Genomic DNA, 19165 nt, shown 5'->3' with positions numbered 1-19165 from the left:
AAATGTATATTTCCCACTAAGATTGGTTGCCTCCTACTTTGAAACCTGTCTAAGGTGGTGCAGTAATCCTGGAGCAAAACCATGATTTTTCAAGAGTATTATGTTGAATGAAATGAGTCAGAGGGAGAGGGACAGACATAGAGTGATTAGACTCATTTGTGGGATATAAAAAAACATAGTATGAGACTAATACCCAGGGGCAGTGGAAACAAGGGCCAGGATGAATGGTCCACAGTTGGAAGCTTGCCCCAAGTGGTGGTGGGGGTGGGAAGCTAGGAAGGAGGAGGGAACATGATGCCAAAGGTCATCGGAAATAATCACTCTGAAAGTGCTGAAAGTAGGTAAAGCAACATGATAACTTTTCAATACCTGTATTGCAAACCACAATGCCCAAAATGAAAGAGAGGGAGGGAGAGAGAAGGGAAGAGAGAGTTAGAAAGAGAAGAAGAAGAAGAAGAAGAAGAAGAAGAAGAAGAAGAAGAAGAAGAAGAAGAAGAAGAAGAAGAAGAAGAAGAAGAAGAAGAAGAAGAAGAAGGAAGGAGGAGGAGGAGGAGGAGGAGGAGGAGGAGGAGGAGGAGGAGGAGGAGGAGGAGGAGGAGGAGGAGGAGGAGGAGGAGGAGGAGGAGGAGGAGGAGGAGGAGGAGGAGGAGGAGGAGGAGGAGGAGGAGGAAAAGTGCCTGCCATGAAGGTAGGCTGGAGGGAGGGGGCTGGGAGGGAAACTGGGGAAGATTGGTGGTAGTAAATGCACACTGGTGAAGAGACGGGTGATGGAGCATTGTATGACTGACACCCAATCATGAACAGCTTTGTCACGTATATCTCAAAGTGATTCCATTTTTATTTTTATTTTTTAGTGTATAATAATTTTTATAATGAGCATATTATTTAATAAATTATATTTACTACACAAGTGCAATGATATGATTCCTCATCATGCATTACATTTGATAATCATAATTATTTACAAAGTGGCCCATTAGAGTGACTGATTCTATCTAACAGAAAAAACATACTGTCTCATTTCATTTTTTTTAAATTTTTTTTATTAGTGAATCACCATGAGACAAAGTTATAGACTTACAAATTTTCATTCTTCCATTTCAGTCATACAATGATTGAGTACCCATCCCTCCACCAGTGCCCATTTTCCACCACCAGTGGTCCCAGCATCCCTCCCACCATCCCCACCCTATCCCCTTCACCCCACCCCGCCTCTGTGGCAGGGCATTCCCATTTGTTCTCTCTCTCTTTTGGGGTGTTGTGGTTTGCTACAGAGGTAGTGATTCAATTTTTAAAGAAAGTTTTAATATGATATTTTTATACCCGAGCTCTTTGCAAAAGCATGTGTTGATCCATGAGGTGGTAACGAAGTTCAGACTTTTCCTTCATAAAACATAATAACTGCAGGGCCAAAGAAATAGTACAGTGGGTAGGGCACTTGCGTTACATGCAGCAGACCCTGATTAGATCCTCAGCAACCTATATGGTCCCTGAGTTCCACCAGGAGTTACCCCTGAGCACTGAGACAAGAGTAACCCCTCAGCACTGCCATGTGTGGCCCAAAAACCAAACAAACCATCATCATTTTACTCCTGGAGAAAGTTAGAGATTATTGGGCCCTTTGGTCTTTCCTTGACGCCAGTTGAGCCACTGGAGCTAATGAAACGTGACAAGGAAAGCAACCCAGAGAGAGGATGACATAACCAGTGCCTCCCAGAGGGGACAGTGTTCCCTACCGTCTGTCAAAAGAGCCAGCTTTCTACTTCTCGTCCTTGCTCCTAAGTTAAGTGAACAGACACGGCATGCAGAGAGTAAAGATCATGCACTTAGCACACTTTTATTTTGATAACCTTTTGTTTGTCCAGGATCAAGGATTACAGTCTGGTGTTATTACATGAACTCTTTCTTCCTTTCAGGAAAGAAGATTCATTCATTACCCAGCCAGGGCTATAGCTCAGCTCAGCTGTACCAGATAAGACACAGAGAAATAGAACAGCGGGGAAGGCCCTTGCCTGGGTTCGATTTCCTGGCATCTCCTATGGTCTCCTGAGCCCACCAGGAGTGATCCCTGAGCACAAAGCCAGGCGCAAGTCTTGAGCAGTGCCAGGTGTGGCTCAAATCTCCCAAATTGGCCTCCCCCAAAACGACACACTTAGGTACTTAGGGGAAAGGCCATCCACAGAGCACCACAACTTCTCCTACTGACACTGACCTCCCAGGTTTGAGGAAATGCAGAGAAGCACAAGTCTAGCAAGAAGAGTTGGTGGAGATGGAAGAGAGACGAGGAGAGAAGGAAAAGGTGAGTCCTCCAGCGCACACAGGGTGAGAACTTGTATTGAGAATGCTTACAACCCTCACCTGCATCAGATACGTATTTCTCACTTCTGTATCCTTCAAGTGCTATTGGCTTAAGAGAAATGTTCATTCAAAGATCCAAGGATGTGGTGTTAGAGGCACAGCAACTGCCTGGTAGGCATAAGGCCATGAGTTTGATTCCCAGCACACACACACACACACACACACACACACCCTTGCCAAGTGTGAACCTGCCGCCACAAGAAATGTGTAATCTCTGGACCCCACCAAGTGTGTGAGCTCCCAGGCATGCAGCAACAACAAAGAAAGGAGGAGAAATAATTATTGTTTTAAAAGAGAAACATGCTGGGGCTGGAGCAATAGCACAGCGGGGAGGGCGTTTGCCTTGCACGTGGCCGACCTGGGTTCGATTCCCAGCATCCCATGTGGTCCCCCGAGCACCGCCAGGAGTAATTCCTGAGTGCACGAGCCAAGAGGAACCCCTAAGCATCGCCAGATGTGGCCCAAAAAGAAAAAAAAAAGGATAGAAAAGAGACATGCTAATTTTCAATGGTTCCAGAAATCTTTTTTTTTTTAATGGCACATATACATAAACATTTTTATTGCCAGGAAAACAATAAGAGTATGTATGGCTAGAAATTTTCTTTTTTTTTCTGTAGGAGGGGGAACACTCTCAGGAGCTCAGGGGCTCTGCTTGGCTCTTATTTAGGAACAACCCCTGGTTGTGCTCAGGGGACCACATGTCAGGTCAGGAATTCAAACCAGGGTTGCAGCTGAGAGTCACGTGGAAGCAAGTGCCTTTGCTCTTGGACCATCCCTCTGACCCTGGTTATACTTCAAATAAGAAAAAAACATTTTCTCTGATTCCTAGTTGTGCTAATCTTCATTCTCCTCTTTCCCTCCCCAACCAACATGTGTAAAAGCAGAATCATTTTGACCATCCATCTGACCCGCCTCCTTATAGCCAGGACACCCTTGCTTTCAGAAAGCCACGATTCCTCCTCCTGATTCCGAGCCCCTTTCTGTTCCTCCTCCCTGAAACCTCATCCACAGTGCTCCTCCCAAATGTACACATCCCTACCTCTTCCTTGTCAGAGGCAAAGTTGTTTGGATTAGAGGAGACGGTGGAAAATCTAGTTAGCGCAAGCCATATCATCTCTGCTCTGGGTGAGTGAGTACCCAGAGGAGAAGGCGTTTATTTCTTCTGGAAATCATTTCTGTTGAGCTATCTCAATGTTCTGAATTTTGAGTCAGAACAAGATATTTATGCGTGTTCCCGTTGTTTAATGTTGCTCTCACCCACTCACGACGCACGGATTCATCGACTGGCTTCAAAGTTGCTAGACAAGAGTTAAAATACTTCCAATGTGACTCTCTGAAAATCCCAAAACCCCAACTTCCCACCCTCTCACAATAATAGTTGTGCTGTCAAAAGGAGTGAAAACAGGACCCAGGAAATAACATCTGCCTGGTAGATAAAGTTTCCACAGCATGCATAGGTATGTTGCATAGAAGAATTACATGACCTCAAAGCACGTGTGTTTAGGAATTTCTTTAATTCAAAACATAACTACAACTCATTTAAGACAGTTGCTCTTGGAATTATTGCTCAATATCGGGTGGCTGAACGCCACTTGTCCCTCTAAGAAGTTGTATACAAAGGGCAGGGACTTAACGCAAGCTTATGACCCGTACTTACTGGGAATTCCTCGTTCATGGGGAATAGTTGCAATCCCTGATCCCCATCACGAATGGGGCTCAACAGGTTACGTGTGCCTGCCAGCATAGGGTAGGAAACATGCTGAGCCAGTCAGTGTAGCACACGTGCAGCCCCAGACATCTAAGGGCATCACAGACCTGTTATTATTCACAGACCTGAATTGGAGGCTGCTAAAATCTCAAGTCTAGAACGAATGGAGACGTTACTGGCGCCCGCTCGAGCAAATCGATGAACAATGGAATGACAGTGATACAGTGATACAGCTCTTGGAATTGCTCACACACTCTTGGAAATTTATTAGCTATCCCTTCTAGTAAGAAATGGTGTAGGACGAGGGGAAAAGTCAAATGGTGAAGCGTAAGTTCAGCCTGTACTAGCCCATACTGGGTGTATGTCCCCCATCACTGCTGGGTGTGACCTCCAGGGCCACAGGAAGTGGTCCTACCAAAAAAAATTCTTTTAATGATGCACATTTTCAGTCTGCTGAACTTTATTAAACTTTCAACACTACTAGCAACATCCCAGATCTTTAGCTCGATTGGCATTCAAGAAGCTAGAATGCCTGAGATAAGACTACCCAGTAAACCAAGTTTCCAATGAAATATTATTTACTAAAGAGTAAACAGAATAATATGACCAACATTCATATACACAGTACCCAAACTTTTCCGTTCTTTAAAAACTGAGGTAACACAAGTAAAATGTGATTGGAGGTCATGTGGGGGAAAGATGATGCGGGCCCAATATAGGCTAGAGACTGAACACAATGGCCACTCAACACCTTTATTGCAAACCACAACACCTAATCAGAAAGAGAGAACAAAAGGGAATACCCTGCCATAGTGGCAGTGTGGGGTGGGGGGAGACGGGACTGGGGAGGGGGGAGAGGGATGTTGGGTTTACTTTTGGTAGAGAATGGGCACTGGTGAAGGGATGGGTTATCAAACTTTGTAAGGGAGAAACATGAGCACAAAAATGTATAAATCTGTAACTGTACCCTCACGTTGACTCACTAATTAAAAATAAACTATTAAATTAAAAAAAAACTGAGGTAACAATTGTTCATAAGAGTGTAAATATTTATATGTGTTAGAGGTACAATGTTACCGTATCACTCCCACCACCAGTGCCAATGCCCCAAGTTTTCCACTTTCAATGTTGGTTATTTATATCACTCAGATATTTTTACTATAAACCTATTTGGTCCTGTATGTTATCTTCAACAAGCCTTTCATCTCCAACTAAAATCTCATGGAGGTGAAGACCAAACTGATTCTGGTGTCCACCAAGCTCATGTAGTTTATTTTACCTTACTTTACTTCATATATATATATATATATATACATATCCATAAATAATTATATGTTGTTCATGGATGACATATCCATGAATAATATATATTAACAATATCTTGCCAGGTTTTTTTAAATTTTTTAAATTTTATTGAATCACCATGAGATAGTCACAAGCTTTCATGTTTGGTTACAATCTCCCAATGATCAAACACCCATCCCTCCACCAGTGCACATTCCCCACCACCAATATCCCGGGTATACCCCCCCTTTCCCACCCTCCCCCTCTCTCTAAGGCAGACAATATTCCCCATACTCTCTCTCTACTTTTGGGCATTATAGCTTGCAACAGATACTGAGAGGTCATCATGTTTGATCCATTATCTACTTTTGGCATGCATCTCCCATCCCAACTGATTCCTCCAGCCATCATTTTCTAGTGATCCTTTCTCTATTCCATCTGCCTTCTCCCCTCCACTCATGAAGCAGGCTTCCAGCTATGGGGCAATCCTCCTGGCCCTTGTATCTACTGTCCTTGGGTGTCAGCCCCATGTGATGCTACCCTACACTCCACAAATGAGTGCAGTCCCTCTATGTCTGTCCCTCTCTTTCTGACTCATTTCACTTAGCATGATACTCTCCATGTTTATCCATGTATAAGCAAATTTCATGACTTCATCTCTCCTAACAGCTGCATAGTATTCCATCTTTGGTACATAAAGATGTACCAAAGTTTCTTTAACCAGCCATCTGTTTTAGGGCACTCGGGTTGTTTCCAGATTTTGGCTATTGTGAACAGTGCTTATCTTGCCAGTTTTAAATGTTATCTTAATGCTCTCAGACAGACAGCAACACAGGCTCTCACTAACCTGTATTTGTATTTATATCCTTTTACACCTTGAAGATGTAGCCACATTGGAAGAAACAGAAAATTTTCTTCATTTTAACTGCCCCTCCCCATTGTATTACTATCCCTGCAAAGGGACATGGCAGGCTTTGTAGCGATGGGAAGCTATAAGGGAGGGTATAGCCTCCACAAGAGGCTACAAGGAGACTCATGTGGATAGATATACTTTTTTTTTCATTTTAGTATATTCTAACATGTACAAGAATAATACCGCCAACAAAATTAACCTTTTTCTGGTAATATACAGTCCGGAGTGTTTCAACACTTGCATAAGTTGGTGTGCTTGCTGGGGGTGAGGCTGAGTCAGCATCGAGGTGTAAGGCTACTCCCAGCTCCCCACTATCACTCTTCCTAAGCCGTGCCTTGGTTTTCTAGCTCATTTATTCTGCTTATTCTAGGATTAAAGTTGTGCAAAAATAACCTGGTTTGTTATATGCTAGGCACAAAGAAGGATATGTAAAATGATTATTTTTCTGGTCTGAAAGTACCATCCTCGTTAGTCTAGGGGTGAGTATCCCCCGTCTGTCACGCGGGAGACCAGAGTTTGATTCCCCAACGGGGAGGCTAAAGCGTTCTCCCTCTCCAAGAGCCCGGCAAGCTACCGAGAGGATCCTGCCCGCATGGCAGAGCCTGGCAAGCTCCCCGTGGCATATGTGATATGCCAAAAACAGTCACCAGAAGTCTCACCATGGAGACGTTCCTGGTGCCCGCTCGAGCAAATTGACGAGCAACGGGATGACAGTGACAGTGACAGTGACTGGTCTGAAATGGACCATTAGAGATCATTTATTTCTGTGTCCCATGATTCAGACGTGGAAATAGAGGCTCAGAGAAGTCAGCTGGGCCTCTCAAGGGAAATACACTATTAAAATAGACGTGACGTCATAGAAAAATCATGACAACTCCCCACCATTTGTGAAGCACTGGAAGGGTTGTGTGTGAACATTTCCCAACAGGAGGGATGAAGTGCTGGATCCAGATGGACAGTCAGCCCTACCTAAGAGATTCCAGCGAGACTAGAGTCAAATCTCTGACTCTGTTCTCCTTAGCACTATCCTCTCTGGCGATTCCCAAACTTCAGGAGAATCCTCAAATTTTACAGGATTTTATAAGCTGGTAGGTACCAGCTTGTGGACAGTATATTTTCCTGGCCGCTTCCAAAGATTCTAATTTACTAGATCTAGGACAGTGTTTTGTGACCTTTTTTCCAACCATGACCTCCTTCTTTCGACCCCCTCATCCAATCATATGCCCCTCTCGTCTCATGTTGTCAGCCTATATTGATGCAATTTTTAGCCGCTTGGAATATCCTGGGGTATCACCGTATCACTGTATCACTGTCGTCCCATTGCTCATCGATTTGCTCAAGTGGGCACCAGTAACGTCTCCATTGTCAGACTTGTTACTGTTTTTGGCATATTGAATACACCCCAGGTAGCTTGCCAGGCTCTGCTGTGCAGGCGAGATACTCTCAGTAGTTTTTTGGGCTCTCTGAGAGGGGCGGAGGAATCGAACCCAGGTCGGCCATGTGCAAGGCAAATGCCCTCCCCGTGTGCTATTGCTCCAGCCCTGTGGTAGGGGCACGTGACTTCGATTGAAATTTAAGAGTCTGACTCTGAAATTTTCTTTTTTAATGAAAACTCCCAAGTAATTCCAGCCCTCATTTTGAACCTTGAGTAACCTCTGTCATAAGCCGAGGCATTATATTTTGATCATGAACAGAATATTCTGGAGTTCCTAGATTTGAATAAGAGAAGAGACTGGCTGTGTCAGGTTTCTCTAAGCTTGCTCCTTTCTGGAGCTGTCTGTCACAGTATTTTAATTGCCTATTTCTCTCTTTGACAACTGAGACAGCTAACAGGGTAAGGTAGTATTCCCCCACCCCACCCTGCACACATTTAGGCAGTAACTGTGTATTTACTAAAAAATAGGGGCTGGATCGATAGCACAGTGGGTAGGGCATTTGCCTTGCACACAGCCGACCCAGGTTCGATTCCCAGCATCCCATATGGTCCCCTGAGCACTGCCAGGAGTGATTCCTGAGTGCAGAGCCAGGAGTAACCCCTGTGCATCACTGGGTGTGACCCAAAAAGAAAAAATAAAATAAAATAAAATAAATTACAAAAGGGCCACTCAACGGCTCTCTCTCTCTCTCTCTCTCTCTCTCTCTCTCTCTCTCTCTCTCTCTCTCTCTCTCTCTCTCTCTCTCTCTCTCTCTCTCTCCCACCGCCTGCATTCGGTAGTCTCGGGCCGCTTCCCCCACCCTGGGGAAGTCAATGGCAATGGGAAGGCAAAGGAAGGAACGAGGGCCAGGCTAGTTGGTCTCAATTGCAGTTTATTCCAATCTCATCTCCATTCTCCTCTGATTCTCCTCCTGCTTCTTCCTCCCCCATGCTACTTCATTCTCCTTCTGGATCTCCCTTCATTCTCCTTCTGGCTCTCTCATTCTCCTTCTCGCTCTGGATCTGGGCCTTCCAACCCCCTCTAACAGCCTAGGTAAATCCCAAAGCATGAGGGGTTGGGGCCGACACATAGGTGTGGTCACAATCAATAGGGGTAAAGTTCTTTCCTCTGGGAAGTTTCTTCTAGAAATTAAGCAGGACAACTCTCCCAAGACTGAAATTCCAACTCTAGGTGTGTTTCTCCTCTCCTTGTCCAACAAGCATATAAACATCCATGATATTAATCATTTTGTATGGACACAGTAAGAGATACATTAAGCTTATAGAATTGCTCTCCTGGGGTCATCTCAATCTCAGATTACAGTGCCCAGACCAGATTAGTCTTTCCTATTCCTAGCAGGATCCTAGTCTCGTCGTTACTTTTGGATCATGACAGCATTTGTCCATGACCATGCTCTCAACTTATAGTTGAGCATCGTGGCACTTTGGCCTGGCCCATTGCTATGCCAGTGTAGCTCACAGCTTGCCCTGGGTCCATTCGGTCCCTCGTCAGGACTCTGCTTTTGGGGTGCTAGGAACTAAGGGCAACTGAGGCTTAAGTCGAGGAAGCAGATGCCCTGGAGTTTGAATTGTTTGGAGACAGTTTACTCTCAAGTTACAAAAGCATATATTAGCTGTCTTCCTTTGTCCATACAAAAAGGAAATTGCTTTAAAGTAAACTATTCAAAAGATATAAGGAGGGGAGAAAGGCAATATTAACTTACAATACAAGTTCAGTGTCCTAGAAGGATCTGACCTTACAAGTTAACAGAAACTGATTAGGGGGGAAAGCTGATTAGCTGGTTGGGGAAGAGAGCATAGAGAAGTTACAGATAAGCACAGAGGAATGGGAGTGACTCGGGAGCACTGTGATGGGTATAACCCGATAAACCTAAGCTCCCTGTGGCAAGGGAGAAAGGACAAACCAATGTTATCCTACAGTAACAAAAACTCAGATATCAGCAGTTGACACTGTTCTTCCAGGATAGGGCTCTTAGGGTTATTAAGTTTCTGAAATACAGTTATTCAAACAAAATAGAATAACATTGATTCAGGGGCCAGATGTTTTAAGTCTAGGTATTTGTTTAAAAAATCCTGCCCCTCAACGAGTGAGACCCCTTCTCTCCCCAAGGGACCCAGCTCCAACAGCTGAAACCCTCCAGAACTCAATTGCCACCATGCTTACACCATGCTCACATGCTCTCACATGCTCGGGCCGAACCTCACCCACGTGTGAATCAATTTCTGAACCCCACGCAACAACTCATACCTCACACCACCCATACTCCAAGAATACTGCACCACATTTGATGGGGTTTAAAGTAGGAGGCAACCAATCTTAGAGGGATTTTTTTTTTACAGACACAGACACAGACACACACACACATATACATATATATGGCAGAGAGTCTCTTGCCCTCGCATCTGGCTATCTTCCCCAGGACCCCTCAGAGGGGATGGGCTCCAGCTTCCTTCCCCACGCCGAGCAGAGCTCCCAGTGCCTGAAGACCTCCGGAGCCTAGCCACAGCCATGCTCAAGGCCCCTCTCCACACGTTCAGACAAGCCTCACACATGAAGCAACTGGCAGAGGACCCAGGTGTGTGAGACCTGGGGCTGAGACCTCCAAGCCTGTTCAGATCGGGACTGGGCCTCTTCTGCCCAGATTTCCCATTTTCCAGTAGCTAGGTGGTCACACCCAGGGACTGCCCGTGGCATCATGTAATCCCACCAACGGCCCACAAACAGAGACTTAAAAGCAAACTCCTGGACATCTTATAGCCTACTTCTCCTTCTGAGAGAAACTGGCAAGCTACTGAGAGTTTCCTGCCCACATGGGAGAGCCTGATAAACTCCCCGTGGTGTATTCATATGCCAAAACCAGTTACAAGCTGGATCTCATTCCCCTGACCCTGAAAGTGCCTTCAATGCGGCATCGTTGGGAAGGATGAGTAGAGAGAGGCTTCTAAAATCTCAGGAGTAGGACGAATGGAGACGTTATTGAGACCGCTTGAGAAATTCAATGATTAATGGGATAATGATGATGACATATATGTGTGTATATATATGTGTGTGTGTATACACATATATATATAAATATATGTGTATATATATGTATATACACACATATGCACACAAGGCTCAACCTTTAACAACATGTTAGTGATCTCTTATAGAAGGACTTAATGGCCCCTGAAGATTGAAATGCAACAATCTTCACCCTCTTTCCTCTAAGGAAACTTTTTGTAGCATTTTTCGCGGGTTTTCATAACAAACAACGCAAAATAAATTATTTTGGATCTGCTTTGGGGCAGGGATTGGGGTTCAGGACGGAAACACCCAACATATGGTGGTGGGAAGGTGTCATGGTGGTGGGATGCGTGTTTGACTATTAGATGTAATCAAATATTGTGAACTACTTTATCAAATAAAAATAATAAAATAAAATTTAAAAACTCCTGCCTCTCCACATGAGGACCTTCAGACTACACACACAAATTCTACCGGACATTGTTCATTCACAGCAGAGTGTCTTGCTAAGGACAAATTCCGGGAAGACAGGAAAAGAAAGGAGAAAGTAGGGGGGTGGGAGTGCGGGGGGAAGGGGGGTGGCTCAGACTCACGGAGTTATAATCTTGCGCAGAGAACCAACCACACACGCAAGAAGCAACTAGTCGTGTCTTAAGCAACATGCAAACCTGGACGAGATAAAAATAGAGTCTAACCCTGGCAGATTAAGAACACTGGTGTTTAAATGTTGACTCTGTTGTTTTCTTGATTTCATTCCTGGAAGTTGAGTGCTGGGTAGTTAGCTAACGGAGAGGAAACCCTAGAGCCCTGGACGTGTGCAACCCCGTCCGGGCAGCAAACGGAGTCTCTCATCTGCTCAGCGTCCTGCTTGCCTTTGACTTTCCATGTGTCTCATAATCCTAAAAGATGCCTGACGGCAGAAACTGCGTCTTCTATTTCCGCTAGGTCTCCTACCGGATCCAAAGCGTTGCTAGTTGATTGCAGCCACCCACTGAGCCCCTACTGGGTCCCCAGGATTAGTGGGCTACTGACGGGGAAGCCCTGTTCTCAGAGCTCCTTAGATAAATAGCACTCGCCCTCCCACACCCAGGAGGTCACGGTCCAGTGAGGCAGGTGGACGTGTGTGCTGCCCCTGTTGGCCAGGGCCACTGGCCCCAGAGACACACATTGGTGGCTTCAACAACAGCGGGTTGTCTAGCTCACAAAGCTGGAGGCTACAGATCAATACGTTGCCCTGGGCTGGCCTCTTTCAAGGTCCATGGAGGAGAAGGCGCTGCCTGCCTCTGACCTAGCTCCTGGCGCTCGGCTGACACTCGGGGCTGCTCTTTGCATGGAAATCATTAGGGCTCTTTGCTTTCGTCTTCACCCAAGGCTGTTCCCGGGGGTCTATCTCGGCATCCAAACCTCCCGTTTTCATGAGCATGTAAGTCCTATTGGACGAAGAAGCCCCCTACTCCCACATCAGGGGGTCTTCACTAATTGTATCTGCAACTCCCCGCTTTTCAAATAAGGGCGCTGTCCAAAGAAGTGGGACTTCACCCTACCAAAGCAGCAGGAGTGGTGCAGGTGGGACGTTATTCAACCCATAACACATACCAGCAACCGGGCATAACATCGTGGTCCATGCTTCATTTGAAGTTCCCAAGTACCCTCATGTGGTACTGAGTGGAATGGGTGTCTAGACTTACACCACTGTAGCGCTGTAGCACTGTCATCCCATTGCTCGTTGATTTGCTCAAGCGGGCACCAGTAACGTCTCCATTGTGAGACTTTTTGTTACTGTTTTAGGCATAGGAATACACCACGAGGAGCTTGCCAGGCTCTGCCGTACGGGCGGGATACTCTCTGTAGCTTGATGGGCTCTCTGAGAGGGACGGAGGAATCAGACCTGGGTTGGCCACATGCAAGGCAAACACCCTACCCGCTGTGCTAAATTTCTACATGGAAAGGAGGTAAGAAAAGCATCAGAAAAAATAAAATAAAATAAAAAATAAATAACTAAAAGGGTCGGAACAATAGTGTGGATGGGGCATTTGCCTTGCACGCAGCCGACCTAGATTCAATCCTCGGCATCCCTTATGGTCCCCCAAGCACCACCAGGAGAAATTCCTGAGCACAGAGTCAGAAATAATCCCTGAGTATTGCTGGGTGTGACCAATAAAAGCAAAAAATAAAATACAATAATAAAGAAAAGCATCAGAGAAAGTGAGAATGCGAAGTCAAAACTTGGGTAGGCCATCGTCCAGAGGCAGAAATGAAAAAGAACCTCGGATTAAAGGCACATCTTGAGTCAAAAAGAGAGAACGAAGGTTTGCAGAACTGAAAAACGTGTGGTGGAGTGAAAACTGGACAGTAAGGAAATGGGGGGGGGGGGTGATGGAAACAGGAAGGGAGAGAAAAGGCAAACCAGGGAGGGGCATGTCACAGGATGGGTCAGCCCCAGGGGGGTTATTCTAGCAGAGTAGAACACACACCTGTGACAGCCCCTGTGACAGCATCTGCCTTCTGGAAAGTTCTCTGAAAGAAATGTGGGTGTACCCTGTTCAGGGCCATATCTGAAGCCTAAATCTGGCACTGTGGCACTGTCATCCCATTGTCCATCCCTTTGCTCCAGCAGGCACCAGTAACATCTCCATTGTGAGACTCGTTACTGTTTTTGTCATATCAAATACGCCACTGGTAGCTTGCCAAGCTCTGCTGTGCAGGCACGATACTCTTGGTAGCTTGCCGGGCTCTCCGAGAGGGACAGAGGAATCAAACCCGGGGCTGGCCGCATGCAAGGCAAATGCCCTACTCACTGTGCTATCGCTCCAGTCCTGAATCTAAACAAAATATTTGGGACCTAGAAGCATTTCAAGAGCAAAAGAAATGAGAAAGGCAGGGATGGATTTGCAAGAGGAGCTTCAAACAAATTGAGGGCTCCTAGTAAGTCTCACCTAGGAGAGGTGGAAGGAAGAGATCATTTCTGGGGGGCGGGGTGAGGGGGTGAGAGAATCAGACCAACAACCTCAGCATCATGGAGTCTGACAGACCATGTCCATCTCTAGAATTTCTACTCTTCTGCCCCAACCTCCTTCACTTACTATCCGACTTCCATGCGCTATTTAAATCTTGACTTTCATAGGGTAAGGGAAATATGTTGAGAAAATCTCCAATCAAATCAGAAAAAAAAAAGAAAAGAAAATCAATGTTCCCTGAATGGTAGCCAAACAGAAAATTCTACTGAGAGAGTTGGTGGTCCCAGGAGCATGGAAGGACTGAGGTTGGAAGGCCTGCCCATGGCCTTTGCCGTCCCAGAAACATGCAAGTCAACTGGCCACATAGTTATCACAGACGCTGCACAAGGGCCGGGTTCTCCATCCACCAGTCCTGACGCCAAAACAGGCACAGAGAGGTGATGCAGGAACTGGAGACCCATTAGAATTTCATCCTAGGGTGGGCCAGGGAGAGAGTTCAAGGGGTCCAGCACCTGCCTAGCTGGCATGTGTGTGAAGCTGTAAATTGGATGTCCGGAATCAGCGTGAGCCTAGAGCACTGCCTGGCTCTCCCTGGCCCCCAAAAAAGAAGACGAAGGTTGATGCGCCCCAGGAAACAGAAGCTCACACCCCCTTTCCCAGCAAAGTGGCATTGCTGGCAGGACAGTCTTGCTTGGGGATTGTCCCTTACACTGGACGTTCAGAACCCACTGAGCTCCTTTCTGGAACCTTCCTCTTCTGGACTTGATTGTTTTTGCGGTGGTCACTGTTGTGGGTCCACTCGCCAACACCGTCTCGTCTAACCCAGTGTCCTCCAGGTACCAAGAAGCGATTCCATTTCCTGCAAGCATGTCTTTCACACGGACCCCCACAAGGGCCTGCTCTAAGCAAGTTATATTCTGGAGCGCGTTCAAACGGATCGGGTGAACTCTAGCCCCATCCTTATTTGCAGAGGAGCCGAGGGCAGAGACCGCCAGAACTGCCCACGGGAAGGAGGACTCTGAACCTACCAGCCCAAACTGTGTACAGGATCCCGAGTTGAGAGGCAGCGGGAGGGGTCCAAGAGGAGGGTGGCACCCAGGGCTGGGGGCTCAGCGGCCAGACAGGCGGCTGAGAGCAAAGATGCGTTTTTTCCTCCATCATCAGCCGTATCCTTCCTACATCCCACCCATTCCCGCTCCCACAAGGCTCTTCTCGCTGGTCATTAAAGGACTCAGGGCAGTGCTGGTCTCCTCGGAGTCCTCCAAAGGAAAATAGGGAGTGGGGGGTGGGGGGACATATGAATGACCTCCCAGGGAGCAGGGCGAAGTGCGACGCGTGGCCCTCAGTGATTCATTTGGGTGGACCATTGGGTGGACCACTCGCACACCCAGCGAAATGCCAGGGTTCAGAGTGGGGTCACCAGAGGCCTCTCCCATCTCCACGGAAAGAAAAAGTTCCTCTTTGTGAAGCGCCTGAGGGTATAGTCAGCTGCAGACGCCCTCAGGCAGGAAATGGCCACATTCGAGGTAAAACGGGGGCTGGGGGGTGGGGGGGTGTTTCTTGGGAAAGGTCGAACTTCTCTTTTTTTTTTTTTTGCCTCCTCTCAATAGGTTCTTTCAGCAGCACCCACGATGTGCCAGGCACGTGCTACGTGGTGACTGCGGCGCTAGAAGGTGTCCTGGGCTGCGGGCAGAGCAGTCACCGCGCACACACAGTATCTGGGAAGATGTGCAGGAGAAAGGGTTGGAAGGAGCTCGTGGCTCTCTCTAAAAATGTACATGAGGGTTGGAGCGACAGCACAGCGGGGAGGGCGGTTGCCTTGCACGCGGCAGACCAGGGTTCGATTCCCAGCATCCCATATGGTCCCCTAGCATCCCATACGGTCCCCTGAGCACTGCCAGGAGTAATTCCTGAGTGCAAAGCCAGGGCCCAGGACTAAACCCCTGTGCATCGCCGGATGTGACCCAAAAAGGAAAAAAAAATGTACACGAAGAGTTCCCCCCAGACCCCCCACGCCACCCCCCCCCCGTCCCCGCACGCGCCCCGCCAAAGTGCCCGCGCTGGGCGCTGCGCCCGGGCGGCGGGAGGCCCGGGACGGGCGGGGGCTGGGCGACAAGGTGGAAGGGCCGCGCCCGCAGAGGCATCGGGAGTTGGTTGGCGAGCTGCGCCAGAGGCAGGTGCCAGCTGCGAGTGGGCGGAGGTGCGGGCGCCCGGCCAGGCGGGGGAGGCCCGGCGTTACCTCTGCCTGCAGGAGCCGCGCGCGCAGAGCTGCTCGCCCCGAGGAAGCGGGGGGCACCGGCGTCCCCGCCGCCCGCACCCGGAGGGAGCCGCCGCGCCCCAGCATCCCGCCCAGCCGCGCGCTCGCTGCGCTCCCGCCGGGGGGCCCCCCGCGCCTGCCGCGGGCTCCCGGGCGCCGGCTGCCTCAGGCGCGGGAACCCGGGTCCCGGGAGCCCCCCACCCCCGCCCCACCCCACCCCCGTCCCGGCTGTGCCGCGGGCGCCGCTCCCGGACGCCCGCCCGCCCCGGGTGCCCAAGTTCAAGGACGCCACCCCGAGCCTGCCGCCGCCGCCGGGGCCGCCCCGCGCGCTGAGCGCTCCTCGGACCCCGGCAATCACCCTCGGAGCCCCGCGCGCCCCGGCGGGGCCATGCCCGGGCGGCGCCGGGACCGCCTGCTGACCCTGCTGCTGCTGGGCGCGCTGCTCTCCGCCGACCTCTACTTCCACCTCTGGCCCCAAGTGCAGCGCCAGCTGCGGCCCCGGGAGCAGGCGCGGGGCTGCCCGTGCGCCCCCCGCGCCCCGTCCGCCACCCCCGGCTCAGCCCCCGCAGCCCCGCACCCCGCCGCCGCGCACAACTTTTCCCGGGCCGGGCCGCGGGCGCGGGCCGCGGGCTCCAAACTGCGGGCCCTCTTCGCCCACCCGCTGTACAACGTCCCCGAGGAGCCGCCGCTCGCCGGGCCCGAAGACACGCTCCTGGCCAGCCAGGAGGCGCTGCGGTATTATCGGAGGAAGGTGGCGCGCTGGAACAGGTGAGGACCCCGAGCGCGCACACACACGCGCGCGCACACACACACACACACGCACACATGCACACACACGCATGCACACACATGGTGCACCCGCGCGCGCGCACACACACACACACACGCACACGTCCGGGCCGCCGGAGCTCCGGACTCGGGGTGTGCAACTCCATCTGCCCCACCCCAGCCGGGGGACACCCCAGTTGCTGCCAAAGTTTCTAGGAGGCAGTACCCAGACCAGACGAAAGGCGCGCGGCTCCTTCACTTGGGCCACTCCTTCACCCCACTTTTATTCCTGGGACTGTCACCCCTAGCTTTCTCTCGTGAAAGCCGCCGCTGCAGGATTTTGCTTTTGCTTAAGTCGATTTCCAAACGGATCTGGGTGGATATGGACGTTGAGCACTTTCCTCTGTTCTCTGGGCAGAGCTGGGTGGCTTGGTCTGTGGGTTTAGTTCTCTCCCGCGGGGAAAGCGCAGGCAGTAGGGAAGGAGCCGGCCCCGCCCGGGTCCCCTGCTCTGTTATACAGAAACAGCTCTGCTCCTGTGAGGGAGCTTACAGCTGGAAGACAAGACTTATCCGTGGTGATTTGGACTGACTTAGCCGGTCAGGCCTAATGCTTGCACTGGAGGGGAGGGACGCTTTGGAAGGGTCAGCGCTGAAGAGGTCAACCAGGAGTGTGGCCGAGGACTTTACGCCTCTGAGACAGACTCGTCCAGCTAATAGTGCCCCCTGCACAGTTCTCGTTGTCATGGCCTGGCTCCCTCCCCCCTTGCTTCTTAATACAAGAAGAGATTTTTCCAATGAGATGTCCTGGGCTGGTTTCATAGCACCCAGGAGGATGGCGAGGCCAGAAATTCAGTGCTAATCCAATTGAGCTGTTTTCTCGGGGAGGAGGTTCCTTGTGGGCGTGCAGAGTGAGGAATTACTGGCCGAAAGCATGGTGGTGACATTCAATTGCAGCTCTCCGGCTGATGGTTTCATATTAGGAAGAAAGTCGTTTGATAGCACACCATTAGGGGTGCTAATTGTGCGATAAAAAAAAAAGGCAGTTTGAAATTGCTTCTCAGACGCTGTCCTTTTCAATATAGCTTTTCCTTCGTCCATACCTTGGGAGTGTGCACCCGTGAGCTGAGATGTTTTGCCCTTAGACGAGCATCCGCATGTCAACCATGTGTCTGAGGAGGGGGGACCGTGGGTAGATCACTGATGCTTGGGTGTGCAGAGGAGCACATGTCTGCGGCCTGACAGTCTCTGTCACTTGGGTCCTGGAGGGAAGTTCAGGGGACTGTCCTGGCCGAGAAGCAAAACCCTTTTCCTCGTCGTCATCTGTCCCAGAGTGGCCTGGGTTGTTCTGCCACTTCTCTGCCACAAAAGCACATGTCACCTAGGAGCCGGAGAGATGGCGCGGGAGGAAAGGAACTTGTCTTTGACATGGCCAATCCCAGTCCAAACCCCAGCACTGCAGAGGGTGCCCCCAAATGTGTATGCCCAGAGCACAGAGCCAGGAGTAAGTCCTGGGCACCACGGAGTGTGACCCAAAACCTCTCCACCTCCTTCCCCCCCAAAAAAAAAAACCTATTCTTAAAAAATATATAAGAAAGACATTCACTGAGCAGAAGTGATGTAGGTCATTGAACAAAGAATCCATGGAAATTGGAACCTTGCAGCGTTGGGGGAGGGAAGGAAACTTGCAGGGCAGGGCCCCTTGTGGTTGGTTGAATGTGACGATGGTGACACATACTCACCCCTTCCTTCGGAGACCGGACACCTAAAGCAAGACTTATGGGCTGGGATGGGGGGACCATCTGTGCTGAAACCTGACCTGAGAAGCAGAGACACCCTCCCTTTACCCCAGCTGAACTGGGAGACTCAGCAAGCTGCTCACACGTGTGTCAGATCCCTTCTCTGGCGGTCGGGGTGGAACCCTGGAGACACGTGGCCAGCATAGATTTGCGTCATGCTCAGGGTCCCACAATGAGGGCTGTGTTCCCTTTAAGGGCAACCGGGCCCTCAAGGGTCTGGGAGCCCCTCCGGGGTCATGCTGATGGGCCCCGTGCCCCGTGTGACGCGCTCACCAGTGCAGACACCACATCAGAGTACAGAAGAAGAATCAGACAAGACAGCAGAGCCGCAAATGACCTTGCTGAGCCGCCTCCTGCACAGACAAATCCTCCCCGTCCGTAGCCACAACCCCGCCGCTATTTTAGAGGCAGGGCTCTATGCTCACATCCGGATGCCATAACGTCCAAAGGATTGCCTAATGTCAACAACGCTCCAGAGTGATTGTATCCGCAAACCAACCATCTGCCTCTTCTCCGGGTAATAGCAGGAGCCAAATCAGCAGTCTTCCCCCCCCCCCTTGCCCAGCAAAGACCATTAGTCGGGATGAGTGGTTTTTCTACCCACCCCACTAATAAGTAGGAACCGTGTGAAATCATTTCTGCAACTTGAGCTCCCGCCAGAGAGCAGTGCCATCTCCCGTCC

General features: G+C 49.6%; 1 protein-coding gene across 1 annotated transcript in view; it reads left to right on the top strand.

Annotated features, from left to right (window-relative positions):
• The first annotated feature begins 15814 nt into the window (after positions 1 to 15814).
• The window catches only part of FAM20A (FAM20A golgi associated secretory pathway pseudokinase), a 62089-nt gene continuing 58738 nt past the window's right edge, over positions 15815 to 19165 (top strand). The window contains exon 1 of the mRNA XM_055133757.1: positions 15815 to 16687. Coding sequence (XP_054989732.1) covers positions 16308 to 16687 — 380 coding nt within the window. The 5' untranslated portion in view covers positions 15815 to 16307. The remainder of the gene's footprint in view (positions 16688 to 19165) is intronic.

This window comes from Sorex araneus, chromosome 3, assembly GCF_027595985.1.
Source record: "Sorex araneus isolate mSorAra2 chromosome 3, mSorAra2.pri, whole genome shotgun sequence".
NCBI lineage: Eukaryota > Metazoa > Chordata > Mammalia > Eulipotyphla > Soricidae > Sorex > Sorex araneus.
The sequence above is the reverse complement of the archived record's forward strand: the minus strand, read 5'-3'. Positions and strand labels throughout refer to the sequence as shown.